General features: G+C 34.2%; 1 protein-coding gene across 1 annotated transcript in view; it reads left to right on the plus strand.

The window, feature by feature from the left end:
* The window catches only part of LOC126770197 (uncharacterized), a 62,877-nt gene extending 41,672 nt beyond the window's left edge, over window positions 1-21,205 (plus strand). The window contains exons 3-9 of the mRNA XM_050489457.1: window positions 1,149-1,632; window positions 6,332-6,440; window positions 11,442-11,524; window positions 16,156-16,292; window positions 17,971-18,151; window positions 18,438-18,589; window positions 21,071-21,205. Coding sequence (XP_050345414.1) covers window positions 1,149-1,632; window positions 6,332-6,440; window positions 11,442-11,524; window positions 16,156-16,292; window positions 17,971-18,151; window positions 18,438-18,589; window positions 21,071-21,180 — 1,256 coding nt within the window. The 3' untranslated portion in view covers window positions 21,181-21,205. The remainder of the gene's footprint in view (window positions 1-1,148; window positions 1,633-6,331; window positions 6,441-11,441; window positions 11,525-16,155; window positions 16,293-17,970; window positions 18,152-18,437; window positions 18,590-21,070) is intronic.
* The last annotated feature ends 286 nt before the right edge of the window (window positions 21,206-21,491 follow it).

Consider the following 21,491-nt stretch of genomic DNA (forward strand, 5'->3'; position numbering starts at 1 on the left):
AAAACTACTGAGGAGCCAAACGGTCCAGTACAAAAACAGGTGTCATTTAGTTGAAGGTAGTTTGGTTCAATCCAAGCTTTAATGTGCTTACAATTTATCTTAAAAAAATCCTATCCTACCAAATGAAATTTAATGTTACATACACAAGAACTTGAAACACAATACCTACCTGACTATCTCGCTAACTTCGATCCACTTTATGTAAATATATAAAACTTTGGAAAAAAAATCCACTATCCGTTATAACCTTTTTTCAGTTGTAAGATTTTTACCGATCTCTTAAAACCCCTAAGTTTGTTCCGACCACCCGTTTAAACAGCCTCTTTCAAACTTTCCACTCCAAGGTACATACCGTTACGTAAAGGTAATCGCGTTAAAAACTTTCGAGAGTTTCACCAGAAATACCAAAGAAATGTCGAAGACTTGAAAGTAACCTTATTTGTTTTAAGAAATCACTTCGATACAAGTTTAAGTATTAAAAAGAGTTAAGAATATCTCCAAAAACAATTTTAAGTGTATTTTTTTGGTGTAATTTATAATAAAATGAAATATTTTATGTTTTTCATTCTAAGCCAACACTTGTGACCTTTCGAAAATGGTACAAAACAATTTGATACGCACCTCTTTTAAAAAGAATAATGAAAAATAGCCTTACTATTTTATCAATATTATTTTTAAATGGTACGAAATGATAATAAATAATTTATAAAAGCTACATAATTCGAAATAAGTTAAGCCTTTTTCTCTGGAAACCTTCAGAAAGGTACCAGGTTCAGGTAAGCTCCCTTGGGGGTGATTGAAAGAAAGGTCACAGCTTATAAATTTCTTGGTAAACTAAATCCTATAGTCTTTTTGAGCAGAAGGCTTGGACTTCATTTTACTATGCTGAGGGTGGACATGTGTATCCACTCGTGGGGCAGTTTCTTCCACCGACATATAGAGGTTTCTTTACGAGATGATATACCAACGTAATTGAAGCACATAAAACACACACATCCGGGGACTCTCAAGCTGAATATGTTTCAACCTAACCAAGGCTAATGTAGAAATAAGCAATTTTTATTTTATTTTTTTGAGAATTCAGTGGTGCTTGTCTGAGATTGTACCTAAATTGTAAGTATTGTAGTTAATCGAATTCATCTTTCCAGGCACAGATGCAGATACATCAACGATACCAAAAGAAGAGAAAGAGACAGCAACACCACCAATAATAAACAAAATCTATCAAATGCTACACGCCAGCTCAAGTTCACACAATCAAGCTAAACTTCTCAACTTTAATTACACTCTTAATGAACCAAATAGTTTTGAAAACAGTAATCAAAAACTTTCTCTGAGCACAGAGAATAATAATTATATATGCTGTCAAGATTTCATTATGCCCAGTAACGAAGATGGCGGTGTGCCAAAGGAAATATTAAATAAAAAAAATAGAAAGAGAAGGGTTGTGAATGTGATAAGGACGGATGAAAATTATACTTTAAGTTACGTACAAGTGACAACGGTTACATCTGATCCAGAACCAATGGCGTTGGAGAGAAGACGTAAGCCAGGGGAAGCTGGTTCCAGCGCTCCACTTCTGAACTACATATTTGATACTTATTCTAATGCACATCAGCATCGAAATGAAAGGTATTTTTTAATTAACCATAATTAATATTATAAATGCGAGTGTGTTTGTTTCGTTTATTTGTTTGTTTGTTACGCTTTCACGTCTTCACTACTAAGCCGATTATCGTGAAGTTTGGCACACAATATACATAAATGAAAAAGACCAAGGGTATCTAATACATGCAATCAATAAAAAGTAAAATCAGATGAGCAAAATGAAGCCTATAGTACTTAATAAACAATAGACTCCATTCCCCATATTATTATATTGATTTTTATCCCACGGTAAATGATACAATTAATTCCGCATTATGTCATTTACCGTTGGTAGCTGAGGTAAATTTTAAAATATAATCTCAAAGAAATGTATGAAGTAAATCCACTACATATCCTAGGTATATTTTTCCTATGAAGTGATCCTTCATATATTTACTTAAAAATAATTTACTCTAATCCATTAATAAAAGCCACATAGAATTTTGTCAAGAATGCTTTAAGAATTATCCATAATTGTCAGTAAATTATTTTGTACATAAAAGTAGACATCTTTTTACTGAACCACTACACGAAGACTAAGTATCTTGTGTAAGGGTTCAGGAACACTCCCTTAATCCTCTTAATAAGTAGCTTGTATATTAGTAACGCTGACGTTAGAAATATGTGGCAGTCACAGGACGCCAGGCTGACGCCAGGCCAGATGTGATGCTTTCGAAACTGATGATTACTGACAGAATGAAAGAAAACCAATTAATAAATATTTCGTGACAAAATAATGACGGGAAATTTATAAACTAAATATGTTATTCTTAATCGTTTAGTAATATATAGCAACGAAGTATATAGTATACGTGTACACGAACACACAAGGAGCGTCATGCCATTCGTCGTCAGACTTATCCCCAAAGCGCAATTGATATTTCACAGCGAACAGATCTTCAATTAAAAAAAAGTTTTAAATATTCTACGGTAACTGAAGAGATATATAAAATAAGAATTAAAAATAAAAACTCAGGTCAATGAGACACATTCATTTGGAACACTTACGATCATTCTGGTTAAGTATAGAGTTTACTTGTAGTATACGCTATGTAAATACATGCAAATGTTGTGCTATTTCGCCTTTTCTGAATTCGGAACGGTCGTTTTTTCGCGACTTTGTTTGTTTTAGATATGATGCTACCACACATATGAATTTTATTAAATAAAATACAATTTATTTTAACATTTAATATAAAAACTTAGGTTAGTAAGCTAGAGTAACTACAGGCACAAGGGACATAACATCATAGTTCCCAAAATTAGGAAAGGAACAGTTAACATTTCTTACAGCGCCAGTGTCTATTAGTGGTGACCACTAATCAATATAGCCATCCACTTCCTTTTTTATATATAAAAAAGCAAACATACATAACATCAGCAAAATAAATATCGATAATATATATATGTATATACTACTTAAAGTACTGCCGGAAATTAAGGTTTCGTGTCGAAACTTGTTAGAAAACGTGCCGTCTGAAGCAACTATGCCTTTTGTAATCGGTCTTGTATCCAACAGCCATACGATCTTATTCAATCGTTCCTAATTATATGCTACTCGAAGCTCTTCTGAGTTCTAATTAAATGAACACTTCAAAGTCACTTATTAAAATAGTCCAATAGTCTATTGATGAACAAGATAATAGGGACAGAGGGATCTTTGATTAAACATTATTAATTAATTAATTAATTATATAGATATTACAACCTTGTAACCTTAATCACTTATAGAAATTTGCGCTTCCACTTTAAGTGCCTTGCCAAATTTAACTTGGTACAATTTCGAACAGTGAAAAAATTAAAAATCAAGTATTGACATTTTGTGGCAGAACATTTTATGGATTGCATTTAATTTCAGAAAACTTATCAACTTTGCTATGAGGGCCCAGTGGTGAAAAAAACTCCAACCCCTCTATTAAAAGGAGAGGAGACCTTAGCAGTGGGACAGTATTAGATTGTTATTTTATTTACTTTTACAACGCTTATTATTTTAGGACATAAAATATAAAATCCGATAAAACCAAAATGTTATCTTATCGTAACATCGATGACAAGAGAACGACGTTCCGGAAAACGCGGGTGGTTCCTACCCAGCAAAATATTTTAAGGTTTCAATATTTTATAATTAAATACTCGTAAAATGCAAGAGTAAAATTATGACGATTAAACGTTGTCTATTAATTTCTATATGATTTAAATTTATTATGAATATACATAATGGCATAATTAATATCTTCTAACTCAATTTGGATCTCAATTTTCTCTTCAAATGTATTCGGCAATCATCATAAACTTAGTACGAACTGTTTGCTAGAATCTAAAGTGTAATTCGATTTACTCCTCTCAAGTAATAGTTGTGTTGTGTTGTTTTGTTTATAGTTTCTTGTTTACTTATTTTGTTTTGGATTAAACAAAACAAATACGGTATTGTTTTTCGTAATTGATTTGTTTTGGTATAAATGTTTAGGTTAAATAAAAATATCGTATTCGAATTGTTTATCCGATTCTGTGAGTGTTTTCAATTAATAATATGTTCTATTTAAATCGTGTTAGGGATTAAAATGCCTAAGCTTTATGTTTTTTTTTAATTGACTCCCTCATTGGTCTTCTCATTGAAACAGCAAGGTCCTGGATTCAAGGCCTGTATTAAATAGGTTATATGTTATCCGCATGTTTATTCTCCTGGATTATAGTAATCGGGTAATATAAGTGCACATATACTTGAGTACTATAACCTCTTGTGCAGTTAGCTTTCGCCGTCAAGACGAAATGTCAGGAAAATATGATTTATTTCAATTTAGGTTAGTTTTGGATATGAAATTAGTTAAATAATGTTGACGAAGACACAATATTAAGTTCTGTAATATTGTGGGATATGGGACTATAAATGTACAGCTTACGTATGTTCGTATACTTTTGTACTGTTTTTTAAGCCTTCATTGTATTCGACTATAATGAAATTCGTAAACGTATACTGGTAGACAAAGAAGATAGATAGATAAATAAAATAGACCTAAAAAAATCATAACTCACAAAGGATTCCTCACAAGGAGAGATACAAGATCAGGCTTTGAGTGTAACTACTCTAACCCTCTATGCTAATAGCATTGAGCACATATCGTTGTTCTAATGCTTTTATAGAATAGAAATAGGAAGGTGGACGAGCATATGGGCCACCTGATGGTAAGTGGTCACCAAACGCCCTTAGACATTGGCATTGTAAGAAATGTCAACCATCGCTTATAATCAATGCGCCACCAACCTTGGGAACTAAGATTTTATGTCCCTTGTGCACAGGCACATTACAGAATTACACTGGCTCACTCACCCTTCAAACCGGAACACAACAATATCAAGTATTGCTGTTTTGCGGTAGAATATCTGATGAGTGGGTGGTACCTACCCAGACGAGCTTGCACAAAGCCCTACCACCAGTAAATGATATTCTTGATATTCTCATGTATGTAATGACATGACAATGACATTTCTGACCTTGACAACATTTATGAATGATGGTGACTACTTATCATTCGAAGTACTCCACAACCACCTTTCGTCACAAAGTGAAATAAACAATTCTACAGAATAAAAAGTACATGCATTGTTTTCTCCGAGCGATTTAAAGTATGAGTGTAGCTAAAAATGCGATAAGCATTATCATAAACATATCAAATTGTAGACGAAAACAATGTAAATTTTATGACGCTCTTCAAATTTAATAATACATTCTACCTTACTCGTATCCTAAAAGAATGCACTAAACTGTAATTTCATTCGTTTCCGAGCTTTTTCGCTGCTTTTCAGTATTTTGCATAATGCGATATACATGTTAAATTAAACTTAAAACGACAGTAAAGACTTTACTTATAAACATTGTTTAGCGGGTTATTAAATAAACAATGTTGTTTCCTTTTCTTTTGACTGTCACATCAATAATGATAGAAAGAAAGAAATCATACCTCACTTATACACGCTGCTTAGCGACTGTTTCTGCCAATATTAATTTGATATTCGAAAGAATAAAACACAGCATTGTGCAACTAGTCACTCGCCATACACAGTCACTAAGCAAAATTTATAAGTAAGGTATATAAGATAATTTGATATCATACTAACCAATTATATTTATAAATAAACATCTCATATAACTTATGCGCCATATTTAATAGTGATGTTAATGTAGAACAATCTGAGTACTCCTTTGATTATGAAATGAAATTATTTGAAATTAAATATATTGTAATAATGTCCTCCAGACCGATTTCGGCCACGGGGGCCAATCTCAAGAGAGATTAGCTAACTGCGCAGGAGATGTTATAGTGCACAAGTGTGTGCACAAACACAGGTGCACTCTCTATCCCCTAAGTCATAATCAGGTAGGACGGCAATCCGACACGACCGAAAAGAGTTTAGGCGCAGGACCAACGGCTTTACGTGCTCTCCGAGGCACAGAAAGCACGGAAGTGTACACACTTCCAATTTCCAGACTCCGGGCTGCTACTGAGAATTTTCTGAAAAAAAAACCCAATAGTATTTTAGTGAAGTTCAAAACTGATGCTAACTCATTCCGTATACAAGGTTTTATTACACTGACTTACTTCTAAGATAACCCATACAAATTACAGCGTAGGTGCATAAGTTAGATAGAATACGAGAAATAATTTGTCTATTTTTCTTTGTCTAGACCAGGAAATGGCAACAGTATCTACGTGGCTGCAGGACCAGAAATCGAAGCACTGGTCGGTTCAACTGCACACCTAGACTGCAAGGTCGATGCTCTTCACGATAAACTGGTAATGTATGTTCCAGCATTCTAGCTTCCCAGCAGTCACGGGTTGAGCATATAAGGAAAACAAACAGATATACCAGTACGATGTTATCAGAAATATTTTTAATTGTTGTTTTTTTTATAAATGACGACATAAGATATTTTTAAAACTGATTATAATTATAACGGTTATTTATAACGGACTTCGCACGATATTAAACATTAACGTTGAATGCATTGTAAAACACCCCGAGTTTATATAAACTTTTTATATTAAGAATATAACTTTTTTATATTATAGGCAGGTGGATGAGCTAATGAGCCACTTGATGTTAAGTGGTCACCACCGCCCATAGACATTGGCGAAAACCATTCCTCACATCGCCATTGTGCCATCAAACTTTGGAACTGAGATGTTATGTCCCTTGTGCCTGTAGTTACACTGACTCACTCATCCTTCAAACCGGAAAGCAACAATACTAATTATTGCTGCTTAGCGGCAAAATATCTGATGAGTGGGTGGTACCCACCCTTTTTTTTTCCTCATGTGGGGGAAACACATTTATGTGTTTCCCCCACATAAGGTGGGGGGGTATGTGGGACTCGCCGGCGCCGGAATACCCACTAAAAACCAGCGGTACCCACTCCATCTTGTCGCGGGACGTCACGGGATCGCTTGCGCATACTACCGTGCCGTCCCGACGGTTGGCCCGCTTCTGCGGTCCTCCAAATACTAGGGGGTACTCGGGGTACAGAGACCCCCTGGCCCCGGCGACACTCACGGCGGAAGGAGAAGATGCGCATAGCGCCGGCGTCTTCTCCCCGGTCTTCTTCGACGAAGCGAGTCAGCGGAGGCACTCTCCTCGCGCTCCCGCTCCGCGGCCTCCTTCTGCGACATGACATTTTCGCAGAAGGAGACCATCTCCATCCAGCACCTTTCGCTACCAAGCATGGCATTTATCACGCTCGGCAGCGAAAGGTCTCCGCCGATTAAAGTCGCCAGGGAAAGGCGCTGAGGCCCCCAAGCGGCACACTCCATCAGAGTGTGGCATGCCGTGTCCGTAGGCGCACCACACTCGTGGCAGGAGGGCGTTACCTCCCGCCTGACTATTCCGTGCAGGTACTTACCGAAACACCCATGTCCAGTAAGCACCTGAGTCAGTCTGAAGGTCAGTGTGCCGCCTTTTCTCGTTACCCAGCGACTCAAGTGGGGACGGATCGCCTCCACTGTCGCCAGGCCTGCTGATGGGGACCTCAGATCCTCCTCCCACCTGCGAATCAGGGCTTGCTGGGCGAGAGTCCTGATTCGCAGCACCTCCTCCAACCCTGGACGGTCGCCACGCGACCTCACTTCCGCCCGGAACCGGTACACTTCCGCGAGCACCTCCGCCTGGAGCTCCCAAGGCGGATCGCCCGCGAGAAGTGTTGCCGCCGTCCACGACACCGTACGATATCCGCGTATCACCCTCACCGCTATGATTCTCTGCGGCCTTCGCAAGAGAACCTTGTTCCGAGCGGTGAGGGCGTCCACCCAGATGGGAGCACCGTACAGAGCCAGAGTACAGAGCCGCACAACACCGGCGTATAATCGCCGGCATGGCGTTTCCGGCCCTCCTACATTTGGTAGGAGCCGGCTTAAGGCAGCAGCAGCGTTGATGAGCTTCGGGCCAAGTTAGACAAAATGCTGCCCGAAGCTCCATCTTCCGTCCAGGGTCAGGCCCAGATACTTCATGTGGGCCTGCACCTTAATCACCGTCCAGGGGTGGTACCCACCCAGACGGGCCTGCACAAAGCCCCATCACCAGGAACTACTACTCTTTTACTCTTATTTATAAAAAAAATTACAAACTACTGTTTTTAGAAAATACGACTATATTAGTTGTTTATAAGGCAATATTAATCTATACAAAACATTTAAAATTATTGTGTTATCTCGTTTGATAGTTTATAAATTAATATATAAAAATGATCAATTAAAATATGAAATATAACGGCAGGTCAAATATTTCATATGTATACAGTAACAGCCTGTAAAGGTCCCAATGCTGGGCTAAGGCCTCCTCTTAGTTAGTTAAGACTTTGGCAATCTTTAATGATCAGTTTTCGGTTTGGTGAATTACTACGGTTGAAATTTATGTCACACTAGAATCTCTCCCATGACAAAACTTTTAATTATGATCGTATTGGATTCGCATGGTCCACAATAATTGGAAAATACCGCTCAAACCGCTCTATCAAGTGTTTTCCTAAGTTACTGCGTAAACTAACACAGTTATATTTAGCTGTATATGTTGTTTGTCGTCAATTATTGGAAGGCGGCCACTGGAAATCTGCGTTTGGATTAGAGAGCCCGATGTGGCTGTTAGATTGCCCACATAAACTCAGGGTCAGTTTAAATTTACAATCTTTTATTTTGCTATTTACAAATTAAGAACTTTCTTGTAATTGTTAGCAATGAATGTTAAAATAAATGTTTATTATTATTAAAAAATATAACTTATTATATTGAAATAAATATTATTCAGTAACTAGCTTCCACCCGCAGCTCCGAACGCGTAGAGGGAGGAGCAGATTTTAGAGTGCTCTTTTCTGTCCTATAGCTACGATCGATTGAGTAATTATGACGTAATGCACACAAATAAACAAACACACTTTTACATATATAATATTAGTTATCATAATGCTTGTATGAGTAATATTTGACAGTTTAATAATTCTTGCAATTCGAAATTCGAACTCCAATGCTCGAAACATTTGATACAATACAATTGTACATCATTTGCGTATTGTTGTTATAGAACATGCGTCATGAATAACAGGCTATTACAGTCAAATCATTTGATACTATGTAATTTACTATGATAATGTCATCTCGGTATAATTAATATGCACGGTATTCGTGAACTATACAATTTGTTGCCAATATCCAATTAACGTTAACAATAAGCAATCTTAAATGATAAATGTTTTTGATAATTGAATTAGATTAATAGATTAATTACATTATAACATATTTCTCGTTAATGAGCATGATTGCTTCTACTTATATAAGATAGGTAGCGACAGTACGTTGTGGAATCACCGAATGACTCGGGAACGATTTCACTTTAAAAAACTTATATTACTTTTAAATTAAATTTCATTGGTGTGTGGCGTTACAAGATTTATAAGTAAAAAGTTTGGTATCGAGGCCATATGGCAACACCAAAATCCTACAACGAATAATAGCTATTGCAAAAATCTTTATCTACCAATTTATTAAAGAACTTAAGAAAATTATCTACAAACGGAATTTATTTTTACGATGTCATATTGATTATTCTTAATTCAATTTCTTTCGTTACTTTTCATATGTACTTTGATTATATTTTAATGTAATGAATAACTCATAAAATTAGTTTCTTATATGATTTATAATAAATAGAAACCAAAACAAATTGAAATGTCATACATCACTTTATCAATATATTTATGTAAGATTCAACTGTTTAAAAATTAAAAGGTCGTATATGACTTTACCTATATTTACAAAGGACTAGTCGCAGAATTTAAAAATAATTGGCAAAGCGTATACATGTGTTCGATAAAAATCGTCCACGTGTGTGTTTTGGATTGAAGCAGCGTGGTGGAATAGGCTCCAAGCCTTCCACTCAAGAGGAAAGGAGGCCTTAGTCCAGATCAATCATAGTCTGTTTCTTTACTTAACCTTAAGATAAAAAACAATCATTATTTAAATATATTTTTTTATAAAATTAGTGGGCTGCCTGGCAAATACGATGTCTGGATGATCTGGATGTCTGGAAGAAATATCTAATTAGACATAAGTCCATCCGATGTACAACACAACTATATGTTTATTCCTAAGCTATTTTCTACATTGTATGTTTTTTTTAAAAAAAAAAAGCTAAGCGCATTATCAAATGGCTCACCTGATGGCAAGTGGTCATCCCTAGACATTGGTGCTGTAAGAAATATTAACCATTACAACACCAACACGTCACCAACTTTGGGAACTAATGTGTTATGTTCCTTGTCTATAATAGTATCGTATATGTATAATAGTATAGTAACTTTTATACATCCTATTTCTTATATGATTTATTTTTTTAATCTATGTCAGGCACACACACACATAATTTTTTTTTTATATATTTTTTTTTATAAAACCCAGCGCAGATCCTTTCTTCTTCCATCTTAATTTGGTTCGGGTTGATGCGATATGAAGTATATTTCCCTAGCGGCTCGAGTGATGTGATGAACAACGCACGTCGCTATACATATGTATAAATTACACGAATTTCGTCAGCGACTTCGATTGTAACATTAAAGTGACACTTTTTTTTCTCTTGAGAGCATACTTTATAATATCTAGACGATAACCAAGAATATATGAATATAGGAAAGCCTGCATGTGTCTAATGAAATTTCGCAAAAACACGCATTGCAGCAGCATATTCGAATAGCTTCAAGTTTCAAAAGTTTCCAAGTCTGCCGCGTTAGTATAGTGGCTTTACGTTCAGTAGCACCAAAGCTCCACCAGAGAGGAAGCTTTATCCCAGCAGTAGGACATTTACAGGCTGTTAAATTTAAATAATATATAACAAAGTAATATTTCATACTTATTTATTTGTTAAAAAACTAACGTTTACTTTTTATATAAAAAAGGCAACGTGTATATTATGTTTCATAAAACTTTAAAGCCGTAAATCGCTGCATCAAATTGAATTATTTTATTAAAGTTTGTATTCGAAACTATAGAAAATATGATGTGAATAAATATGGGGGGTGTAAAAGAAAATGAGGTTCAATTTCAATGGATAGCGTTAATTATTATATCGAAATAAAATATTATGACAAGGACGTTCGTAATACCTCATTCCTAGTACAATTAATTTAGAAGATGGAGACAAAAATAGTTGTAGTTAGTGTTCCAAGTTCTTAGAATATAAATATCGATTTTTTTTTCAATTTAAAATCAATAAAATAATACACATATCCTTTTGTAAATTAAAAAATTTCTACACAGGTTTCGTGGGTACGTCGGAAAAACGACGAGCTACCAATGGAATTGCTTACGACCGGCACACAGCAATACACCGCCGACGACAGGTAAATATACGAATTTGTATTAATGTGTGTGTGTAACTGCGATAACTCTTGTTCTGATTCTGGTGTACATGACCTCTAAACTGCTTTGACATGATTCGAATGTACTTTTCAAGTGAGGTGCTAAAAACGATAGCAAGTCAGAACTCACGTGTCGCTCATGTGAAATGTTGATAACCGACTTACATTGATATGCTATTTTGATGCGAGTATCCTTTAAATGTTATAATTTTTAAAATCAAAGTTGCATATTATTTGATGATATTTTACGATCATATCGAGTTTGTTCTTACAGAACAGTTTTACAGCAACGATACCGCCCACACAACGCTGATAATAACACTAGTTTACAAATGTCAACTTTTTTACTTTATACCTACCATATCCATACCCTGAAATAAATGTATATAAATATGTTAACATACCTTCCATAAACCTAAAAAGTCACCAGAAATATTCTATTATATCACAATTTCTTTCTGCAGTATTTTTTTTTTCCAACTAACCTACATAGTGACGTCTGTTTAATGTTCTTTCGTTCCCTTCAAACCACAAATACCTTATTTCCGATTGAATTAAAATGTCGAGTAGAAAGTGTAAACAAAGTTATGATCATTTTGCTACGTTTGCGGACAGTTTATATTTTCAAACAAGAAAAGACCTATTGTAGATTCGTTAAAAAGTGCATATCTTCGTTATTTTAGTATTCCTGTTGCAAACCAAAATAAAAATTGTGTGCCTCATGTATTTTGCGAAAGCTAGAAAGAAGAATCGATTTACTCCAGTGGTCATCAGGCAAAAACGTATACATTCCATTTGGTTCACTAATACTATGGAGATCACATAGTAATCATGAAAATGAATGTTACTTTTGGGTTACGAATACTATATAAAATATAATATAATATAAAAATAAGGCTTTCTTAAAAAAAAAAATATTCTCAAATCACAATCACAATAGAATTGATTTACTTTAGTGGTCATCAGGCAAAAACGTATACATTCCATTTGGTTCACTAATACTATGGAGATCACATAGTAATCATGAAAATGAATGTTACTTTTGGGTTACGAATACTATATATAATACAAAAATAAGGCTTTCTTAAAAAAAAAACTCAAATCACAATCACAATATTTCTGGACAAGCGAGGAACAGTGAAAAAAAGTAAAAATTAAAAAAAAATTAAAACAAGCTTTTATATTTATTACTAATATTATATACAATTTGATATTATATAAACATTATAATTCTAAGTGTGTTTTTTTATATAATATAGCTAGTTGGACGAGCATAATATGGGCCACATGATGGCAAATGGTCACCAACCTTGGGAACTAAGATGTTATGACCCTTGTGCCTGTAATTTATTTATTTATTTATTTATTTATTTATTTATGGTCCACAAAACAGATTATAACTAAAGACACATTTAATATATAAGTAAACATTATAAGCAAGCTAAGTTATAACCCAACAACTATGTGAACACAGATTGTAGACGAAATATTTCACTTATAAAAATCGAATAACATCAGCACTTGAGAATACATTGTACACTTTACAAAAAACGTTTACAATAAATGAAAAGAAAAAATTATACAGAAAAATATGAACAAGTTATGACAATGAAAAATAAAATGAAATTATGAAATGTTGAAATGAGGAACTAAATAATGAATAAGAAAATAGATTTAATCACTATTATTAGTTGTTAATTGAAAATATTGAAACCAATTGTTTTCTAAATAGATTTAGGTTATTGTTGAAAATGTCAATACCATCATTCGCGTCTTTTTCGAGAAAAATTTTGTTATATGCGCGACACATACGACCGATAGGATTATGATATGATATGTTGTTATTGTATGCGTCCAGGGTAAATATTCTAGGGTGTCGGTATTTAAAGTTAGTGTTTATGTTGATGGATCTTAAAAGCAAGGGTGAATCAATAACACCGTGTATTATTTTATGCAAATATACTAAGTTATTGCAGTCACGACGCATTTCTAGTGTTTGCAATTTAAAATGACTAAGCCTGTCATTGTAGCATTCGAGTTTACGTCCGTACTGATAGCGAAAACTGAGCAATCGTAAAAACCTTTTCTGTACGGCTTCTATCTTTTCACAGTGAGTGGCATAGTTAGGTGACCATATAACCGAGTTATATTCTAAAATACTGCGAACTATGGAACAGTAAAGATGTATAGTAGTTTTAGGCCTTTTAAAACTTTTAGTGCACCTGCTTATGAATCCACACAATCTGTTACTCTTGTTAATTATGTACTCGTAATGATCCCTAAAAGAGAGTTTTTCGTCAAATATTACTCCCAGGTCTTTTGCGGTGGATTTGCGTGTTATTTAATTGCGTGTTAATTACACTGGCTCACTCACCCTTCAAACCGAAACACAACAATACCAAGTACTGCTGTTTTGCGGTAGAATATCTGATGAGTGGGTGGTACCTACCCAGATGAGCTTGTACAAAGCCAGTTAATTTAAGTATTAAAAAATTGATTCAAATTCAGCTTACAATATTTTAAATAAACTAACTAATAATGTAATAATAATGCAAATGTGGCAGTTAAATAAAATCTCGAAAAAGACGCTGAATTCATAACCTCATTTTTGGAAGCTGGCTAAAAATATTACATAGTTCATACTCTTAAAGGTCCTTTAGTAGTATGAAGGCAGAACAAATCACCACCACATAAACCTGTCGTGCAAACGAATATTCGCTAACAGATGAACGTGAAATTGAAATATAGGTTCTACGTGACCGTCATCATATGGAATGTTTGTTTTCATTTCCGTCTACATATAAAAAAATAACAAGAACCTCGTTTTGGTTTATGTAAATCGTTTTTGATTACTTTGAGAATTGTATTTATTTTGATCTCCAACGGCTCATATCAAATATCTAATAAATGCTTTATACATACGAGAAGAACTACGAGAACACATATTTGGAATTTTAATACAGTGATATTTACAGATGATATTCAAATTCAATATCTTTATTAACAGACAGACAAAAAATAAAAGCATTTTCGTGTTATTTTATAGCCCACATTCCTTTTTTGTTTTTACTGCGTTATTATATGTATAGATTAAAAAAGAGACGAAAAATTTCAATTCAATACTTGCTTTTAATGGCAACACAAGTGCAAATTATTCGTCACATACCCGGCATATAAACATTTTAAACTATTGCACATAAATCGGTACACGGCTGGCGACAGGTGACACCACATGAGTGGTATCTCGCCATAAACCTGTCACACGAACCTGCACTCACTGACGGACGGCGTCTGTTCAATTGATGTATATAGCTTTAGAAATTTGTGTTACGTAAAGTGTATGATATCTATGCTATTAAATGAATGAGTAAATATGAATGATTAATTCTAATATAGTACAATGGACATTTTGTTAAGATATAAAAAGGGCTTATACAATTTACTGGTGGTAGAGCTTTGTGCAAGCTCGTCTGGGTAGGTACCACCCACTCATCAGATGTTCTACCGCAAAATAGCAGTACTTGGTATTGTTGTGTTCCGGTTTGAAGGGTGAGTGAGCCAGTGTAATTACAGGTGCAAGGTACATAACATCTTAGTTCCCAAGGTTGGTGCCGCATTGGTGATGTTAGCGATGGTTAACATTTCTTTCAACACCATTGTCTATGGGCGTTGGTGACCACTTACCATCAGGTGGCCCATATGCATGTCTATATATTATATAAAATATTCCTATTATATAAAAAGAAACTTATTTGCTGAATAAAATGCTCATAGCTAGTCCTCAATAAGGTTTCGGAAATATAAGATTTATTTACTTGTTCTATGAACAAATTAAGAATATCTTTATACGTTTATCTTATGTAATTATGATACTATACTATGCATTTAAATTTTCCTGTAATGGCAGTTGTAGAAAGAAATAATATTAAAAGAAATTATATTTCGCTCAGTTACAACACAATGTATTTGTATAATTTTTTTTTTTTTTATAGAATAGGAAGGTGGACGAGCATATGGGCCACCTGATGGTAAGTGGTCACCAAACGCTCTATTAGACGCTCGCTTAGACATTGGCATTGTAAGAAATGTCAACCATCGCTTATAGCCAATGCGCCACCAACCTTGGGAACTAAGATTTTATGTCCCTTGTGCCTGTAATTACACTGGCTCACTCACCCTTCAAACCGGAACACAACAATATCAAGTATAATATTAAGAATATATATTTTCCAGCCAGAATCTAATCTAAAAACAAATCTTATATATTTATACAATAAGTACAACTAATTCAATAAATAAAAAGCTGTACAATCAATGGCGACTAGCAACCCCATCTGATATTCGATGATACGCGAGATACAATTATAATCCACTAACGTGAAACACGTCATTAGGAGTATTTATCTTGCGCGGTTTCGAATCCACGATCCCTTAACCCTTAAACCCACAAAGAGGTGCAAAAACAGCTACGCTAATTAGTTTATAACGAAAATTCATGGTACATAATTAACAGACAGAAATTATTAGATAAGTAAATTTGATATAGGGTTCCAACTTTGTCCAAAGAATATTAAAAGGAAAGGATAAAACATTAAAGACTTTAAATTGTTCAGGTATTCAGCACGCTTCATTCCACCAGACATCTGGAGACTAGAAGTGAAAGAAGTAAGGCCTGCTGATGCTGCCTTCTACGACTGCCAGCTGTCTGCTCATCCACCACGAACTGCTCGCGTCACGTTGAGAGTACCCGGTACGTGTGTATCTTTTATTAACCGACCAAAAAAAGCAGGTCCTCAATTCGGTTTTACCTTTCTTATGTTTGCTACCTCCGAACTCCATTGTATCATTTATGAACCGATTTGGAAAATATTTTAAGTTGTTTACGGTTTGGTCTAATTTACATTTGAAGAAAAAGTACCACACTAAGTTTTATAAAATTAGGGGAAGAAATTTTTAGGGGCTTAAATTTTATTGGTTGGTTTTATTTTTTAAACAGATAAATATTATATAATATAAGACAAATAATAATATAAAAATTAAATGGTCACTAGATTCTTGTGAAGGATTAAAAAAAATAAAAAATAGTTGAAGTATTTACAGGACAAATAAATTCACGAAGCTACTTAGGATTTTTAAAAGCATATTATATTTTTTGTTATATATACATTAGCTTAGATCACGATTTTTTATCACGTTTTTATAATTAAGATTTTATTTTATTCTCTGTCATAAAGTGTGTATAATTTAGTGCGAATACACACAGCTACACCAGTTCCTTTGTACAATCACATAATTATTTGATAGGACTTGAATTCATAGCTCCAGACTGCAACAAAGAATAATTTCATTCAGGATGCGACCCGAACCAAAGTTCCGCATTTTTAAGGATTATAAATGCTTGTTTTGATTCGACATTCTCCATTTTAAGTTTCCGATCTCGACATCCATACATCATTGATCAAGAAAGCACCATCGTGTCCACTGAATTTGAACGAACTTCTAAAATAGCGACACCCTGTAAATTGGTTTTATTCGGAACACGTGTTAGATTGTGACCCAAGCATGACCCAAACGCTTATACCGATTGGAAAGTATGCAAAACATCTCTCTACAACCTACGGGTTCCGAAATAATATCTATATAATATATGGGTTTGACAACCGTTGTAAATATTTTTGTTGTTTTTGGGTTATTTTAATGGACTATAAAGGTCTAGTGACAGCGTGTGAATGTCCCACAGCTGGACTAAAACCTCATCTCCTTTTTTTGAGGAGAAGGTTTGGAGCTTATTCCACCACGCTGCTCCAGTGCGGTAGAATACACATGGGGCAGAATTTCGGCGAAATTGGACACATGTAGGTTTCCTCACGATTATTTCCTTCATCGTCAAGCACGATATGAATTATAAACACAAACTAAGCAAATGAAAATTCAGTGGTGCTTGTCCGAGTTTGTACCTACGATCATCGGTTAGTATTCACACATTCTAACCACTGGGCCCTCTCGGTTTATTAAATTACATGGATTTATTAAATTAAATAAATAAGAATCTAAAATATAGTAATTTTCCTTTTAATTTTAACATTAATTACATTATACTTGAATTCGACCGGGTGTTAGCGGCAGAGGGGAGGGTATTAGGTAAAAAAATACCCTTTGTCCGTCCTTGGGATTCAAGCTTGCTTCATTACTATATTTTATCTAAATTGATTAGAAGTTTAATCTTGAAAGCGTAACAGACAAACCGAGTTACTTTCGCATTCATCCTATTAATATAGATATAGTTGACTACATATTTTATTCGGGAAACAATAAGTACAGTAAAAGTACTGAGCCGGTATTCTCGGTAGAATCTGAATTTCCAACCGTTAGTACTTTTACGTTTTTTTGTAATGTAATTATTTAAAATATTTTTTAATTCATGACAGAGGTATCAGTCCGCATCGTGGATGGTGCTGGAGCTGAGGTGTCTGAACAAGTTTGTGAGCTAGGGAGCACGGTGGCACTGCGATGTGAAGTAAGGGGCTTGCGCATGGAAGGAGGCCCGTCACTTCTCTGGTACCGAAGAGAGGCCTTGCTTAACGATGACACAACAAGAGGAGGTATTAGGTAAGAACGAATAATTTTCATATTTTTATTTATATTACGAAATTGTATTTAATCTTTTGGTCGCTAGACGGCGCTTAATATATAATAAATCAATATTTTATTGATACGAACGTATTTGTATGTATTCCATTTAGTTCTACTCTTATGTATATGTTAGCACAATTATTAAGATTTCAATTAATTTAAATAACATCTGCAATTAATTCTGGAAACGTTGTATTCAACAACATAAATTCTATTTGAACTCAAAACCAATATAGAAAGTTAATTCATAGAAACTTCACAGTGTTCGGACAGAGTTTGGTGCGAACGGCGCTAACTCCGTGCTCCGTGTGGCACGCGTGCGCAATGATGATGCAGGACAATACACATGCAGCATTGCACGTGCTCCACCACCTGCACCCACACCAGCGCATGTTTACCTACATGTCATTAAGGGTAATTATATTATTTATTTAAGGTAATTATATTATTTATTTAAGGTAAGTATATTATTTATTATTTTACAAGCTTTTGTTTGATATTAATGTGTGGGTTTATTTTTGCAACGGGTCTTTTTACTAATTCTATCATTTTGATTGAAAAACATTACCAGCGTTAGGCTGGTAAGGCTGGCTAATAAACATTTTTACAGGTGTGTTAAAAACTTATTTCTCTTTTTCTGTCATCATTGATTTTACACTACTATTTGATAAGATCAAGAATGTTTGATATAAAGAACATATGTATTTCATGGTTGACATTTGTCTCTCAAATCATTTGACACCTGCATGTCCAAATGATTTGAGAGACAATGAAATCAACAAGCGAACAGGAACAATTGAAAACGATCAGCAGTCATATTGACCACTTGACGGTCACCACCGCCACCATCTGTCCATCCACCTTCCTATTTCATAACAAAAGGTATAACTTTTTATCAAGAAACGAATCTACGAAATAACTAAAATATAGAATATAAAAACTTATAAATTAAAAAAGTTACAAAAGTTTTTTTTAAAATTACAAGCAATACATTAACTTGATAATTTCGTGTACAAATATTATGAGCGGGGTAAGTGAGATAAGATCCTTCTTTTAAAAATGGAACGAAAGACAAACAGCGTTTGAAAACTAGTTCAAAATAAATCAAGAAAGTCCGTAGAACTTCCGTTGTTCGTTTTCCATTATAAATATCTACTGAATTACAGAATATAAGTGAACCAATCATTCTTCAGTGTCTGTTCAGTTTCATTCCGATGTCATTGCGCTTATTAGCATAAGCTTCAAATGTCCTTTGCCTACTCGAGAGGGAGAACGGAGACAATAATATGTCCTTTTCTGTACTGCATGAATAATCTTATGTTGATCGATTGAGTAGTTAAGATGATAAAGCCTAACAAACTCACTTTCGCATTTATAATATTACTAAGTATGACTTAGTTGGTTATTATATATTTTACTTGGTGGGGCTTCGATCAAGAACGTCTTGGTTGGAACCATCATCAACTTATTTGATATCCTACAAAGCAGCAATAATATTCTACGAGATATAAGGACATAAAAACTCTATGGTGCTTTAACTTGTAACTAGTACTTTATATAAGCATTTGAACAACCTTTATTGTTATAAAAATATATTATATATTGTTCAAATGACCGATTTCGGCCACGGTGGCTAATCTCAAGAGGGATTAAGCACCGCGCCGGACATATTTTAGTGCGCAAACAGAGATTCACCCTCTATTCCCTCAGTCTCTTAACCCGATGGGAAAGCCATTCGACATGAATGGAAAAAGTACTGGCGCAGGACCAACGAATTAACGAGCTCTCCGAGGCACGGAAGTGCCTCCCACGCACTTCCATCTTGTAGACTCCGGGTTGTTACTGAGAATCTTTGACTGAAAAACGCAATTACTTTTTCTTGGGCCGACCTGGAGTTTGAACCTAGGACTTCTTGATTTGCGGTCTTATATAGCCTATCTAGCCACTAGACCAACGAGACAGCTTGGGTTATTTATAAATAAAGATACAATGTGAGAGATGATTGGTAAAAGAATAAATTATATTTCCATATCATTTTTATAAATTTTGTTTAGTAATTTTTAAACCGTTCAACTTTAACATATCCAGTACAAAATGCATCGAGGATATTAATTTAAAACACAACAGTATTCTTGTTTCAATAAATACTGTAGTAGCAATATCGATACAAACTCAGAAGGCAATGTAATGGTAGTATGAGACATTATCGAATATGCAAATCGATGACAATAATCCGAAGCGGGCAAGACACGTGTGCCGTATCCGATACTAGCTTGAATATGATCGTTTACGAATTTGTTATGCAATGTTATACCCCTTTGTACATCCCTTAGTGTTTCCATCTCAATAAATCGCATTGAAATTGACTATTAGCTATGACTCTGGTTTGTGATATGTCTATAGTTAACAGTCAAATCTTAAATTTGGTAGCAAATTTGAAAACAGGTTGTAAATTGTACCTTTCAAGTAAAATAATTTCATAAATAGGTATTTTGGTCAAAAATCACTTGCTCAATTCCCATTGGTCCAATATTTCTTTTATTTTATTCACTCTATATACTCGTATTAAGTTACACGGCATTTGATTTACGTTCGTTGGGACTCGTAATTTTATATTCAATATCGAATTCCATTTTACTAGATTATTTTTAAATTCCCAAATAAATTTTTATTTACAAAACTGGCTGTGTCGCATAATATATTTATAATATACAAATACGAATAAAATAAAGTAATGCTCATTTCTTCCTTCCTAAACTAAAACATAATTTCATATCTTTTATTAAATAATATCATCTATCTATCTGAAACTAAGTAATATTAATTAGTCCTTCGAGCCGGATAATAACGTCTGATTCCTAAAATTATTGACTAAACTTATTTGCTTTATTACAGGAGAAAGTCTGGCTGAGCTACACCAAGGGCAAGAAATAAAGACGGTCCCTTTACGTCTCGTATTCACGCTGGCGACATTGCTAGTTTTACGAAATTATAATATTGTATAACAATAAATTGTTCATTTTTGATTATTACAGTTGTTTTATTTTGACAGAACGCATACCCATTTTATCAATATCAGCAGATTTATTATATATATTTATCAAGGTAATAATATGAAATAGATCCAGTTCATTAAATTAACCTATTATATAATCAAAGTACCATCGTTTTTGTTATTGATATTGAAATTTTATAATTGAAAAAGTAAATAACTTATAAAACACGATATAAATTATGATTATTCAAAATTTAAGCAAATCTAAGGATATTCACACTAGAATTATCTTTGATTTAGAATAATATACGAAGCCCAAAT

The sequence above is a fragment of the Nymphalis io genome, chromosome 8 (genome assembly GCF_905147045.1).
Source record: "Nymphalis io chromosome 8, ilAglIoxx1.1, whole genome shotgun sequence".
Lineage (NCBI taxonomy): Eukaryota > Metazoa > Arthropoda > Insecta > Lepidoptera > Nymphalidae > Nymphalis > Nymphalis io.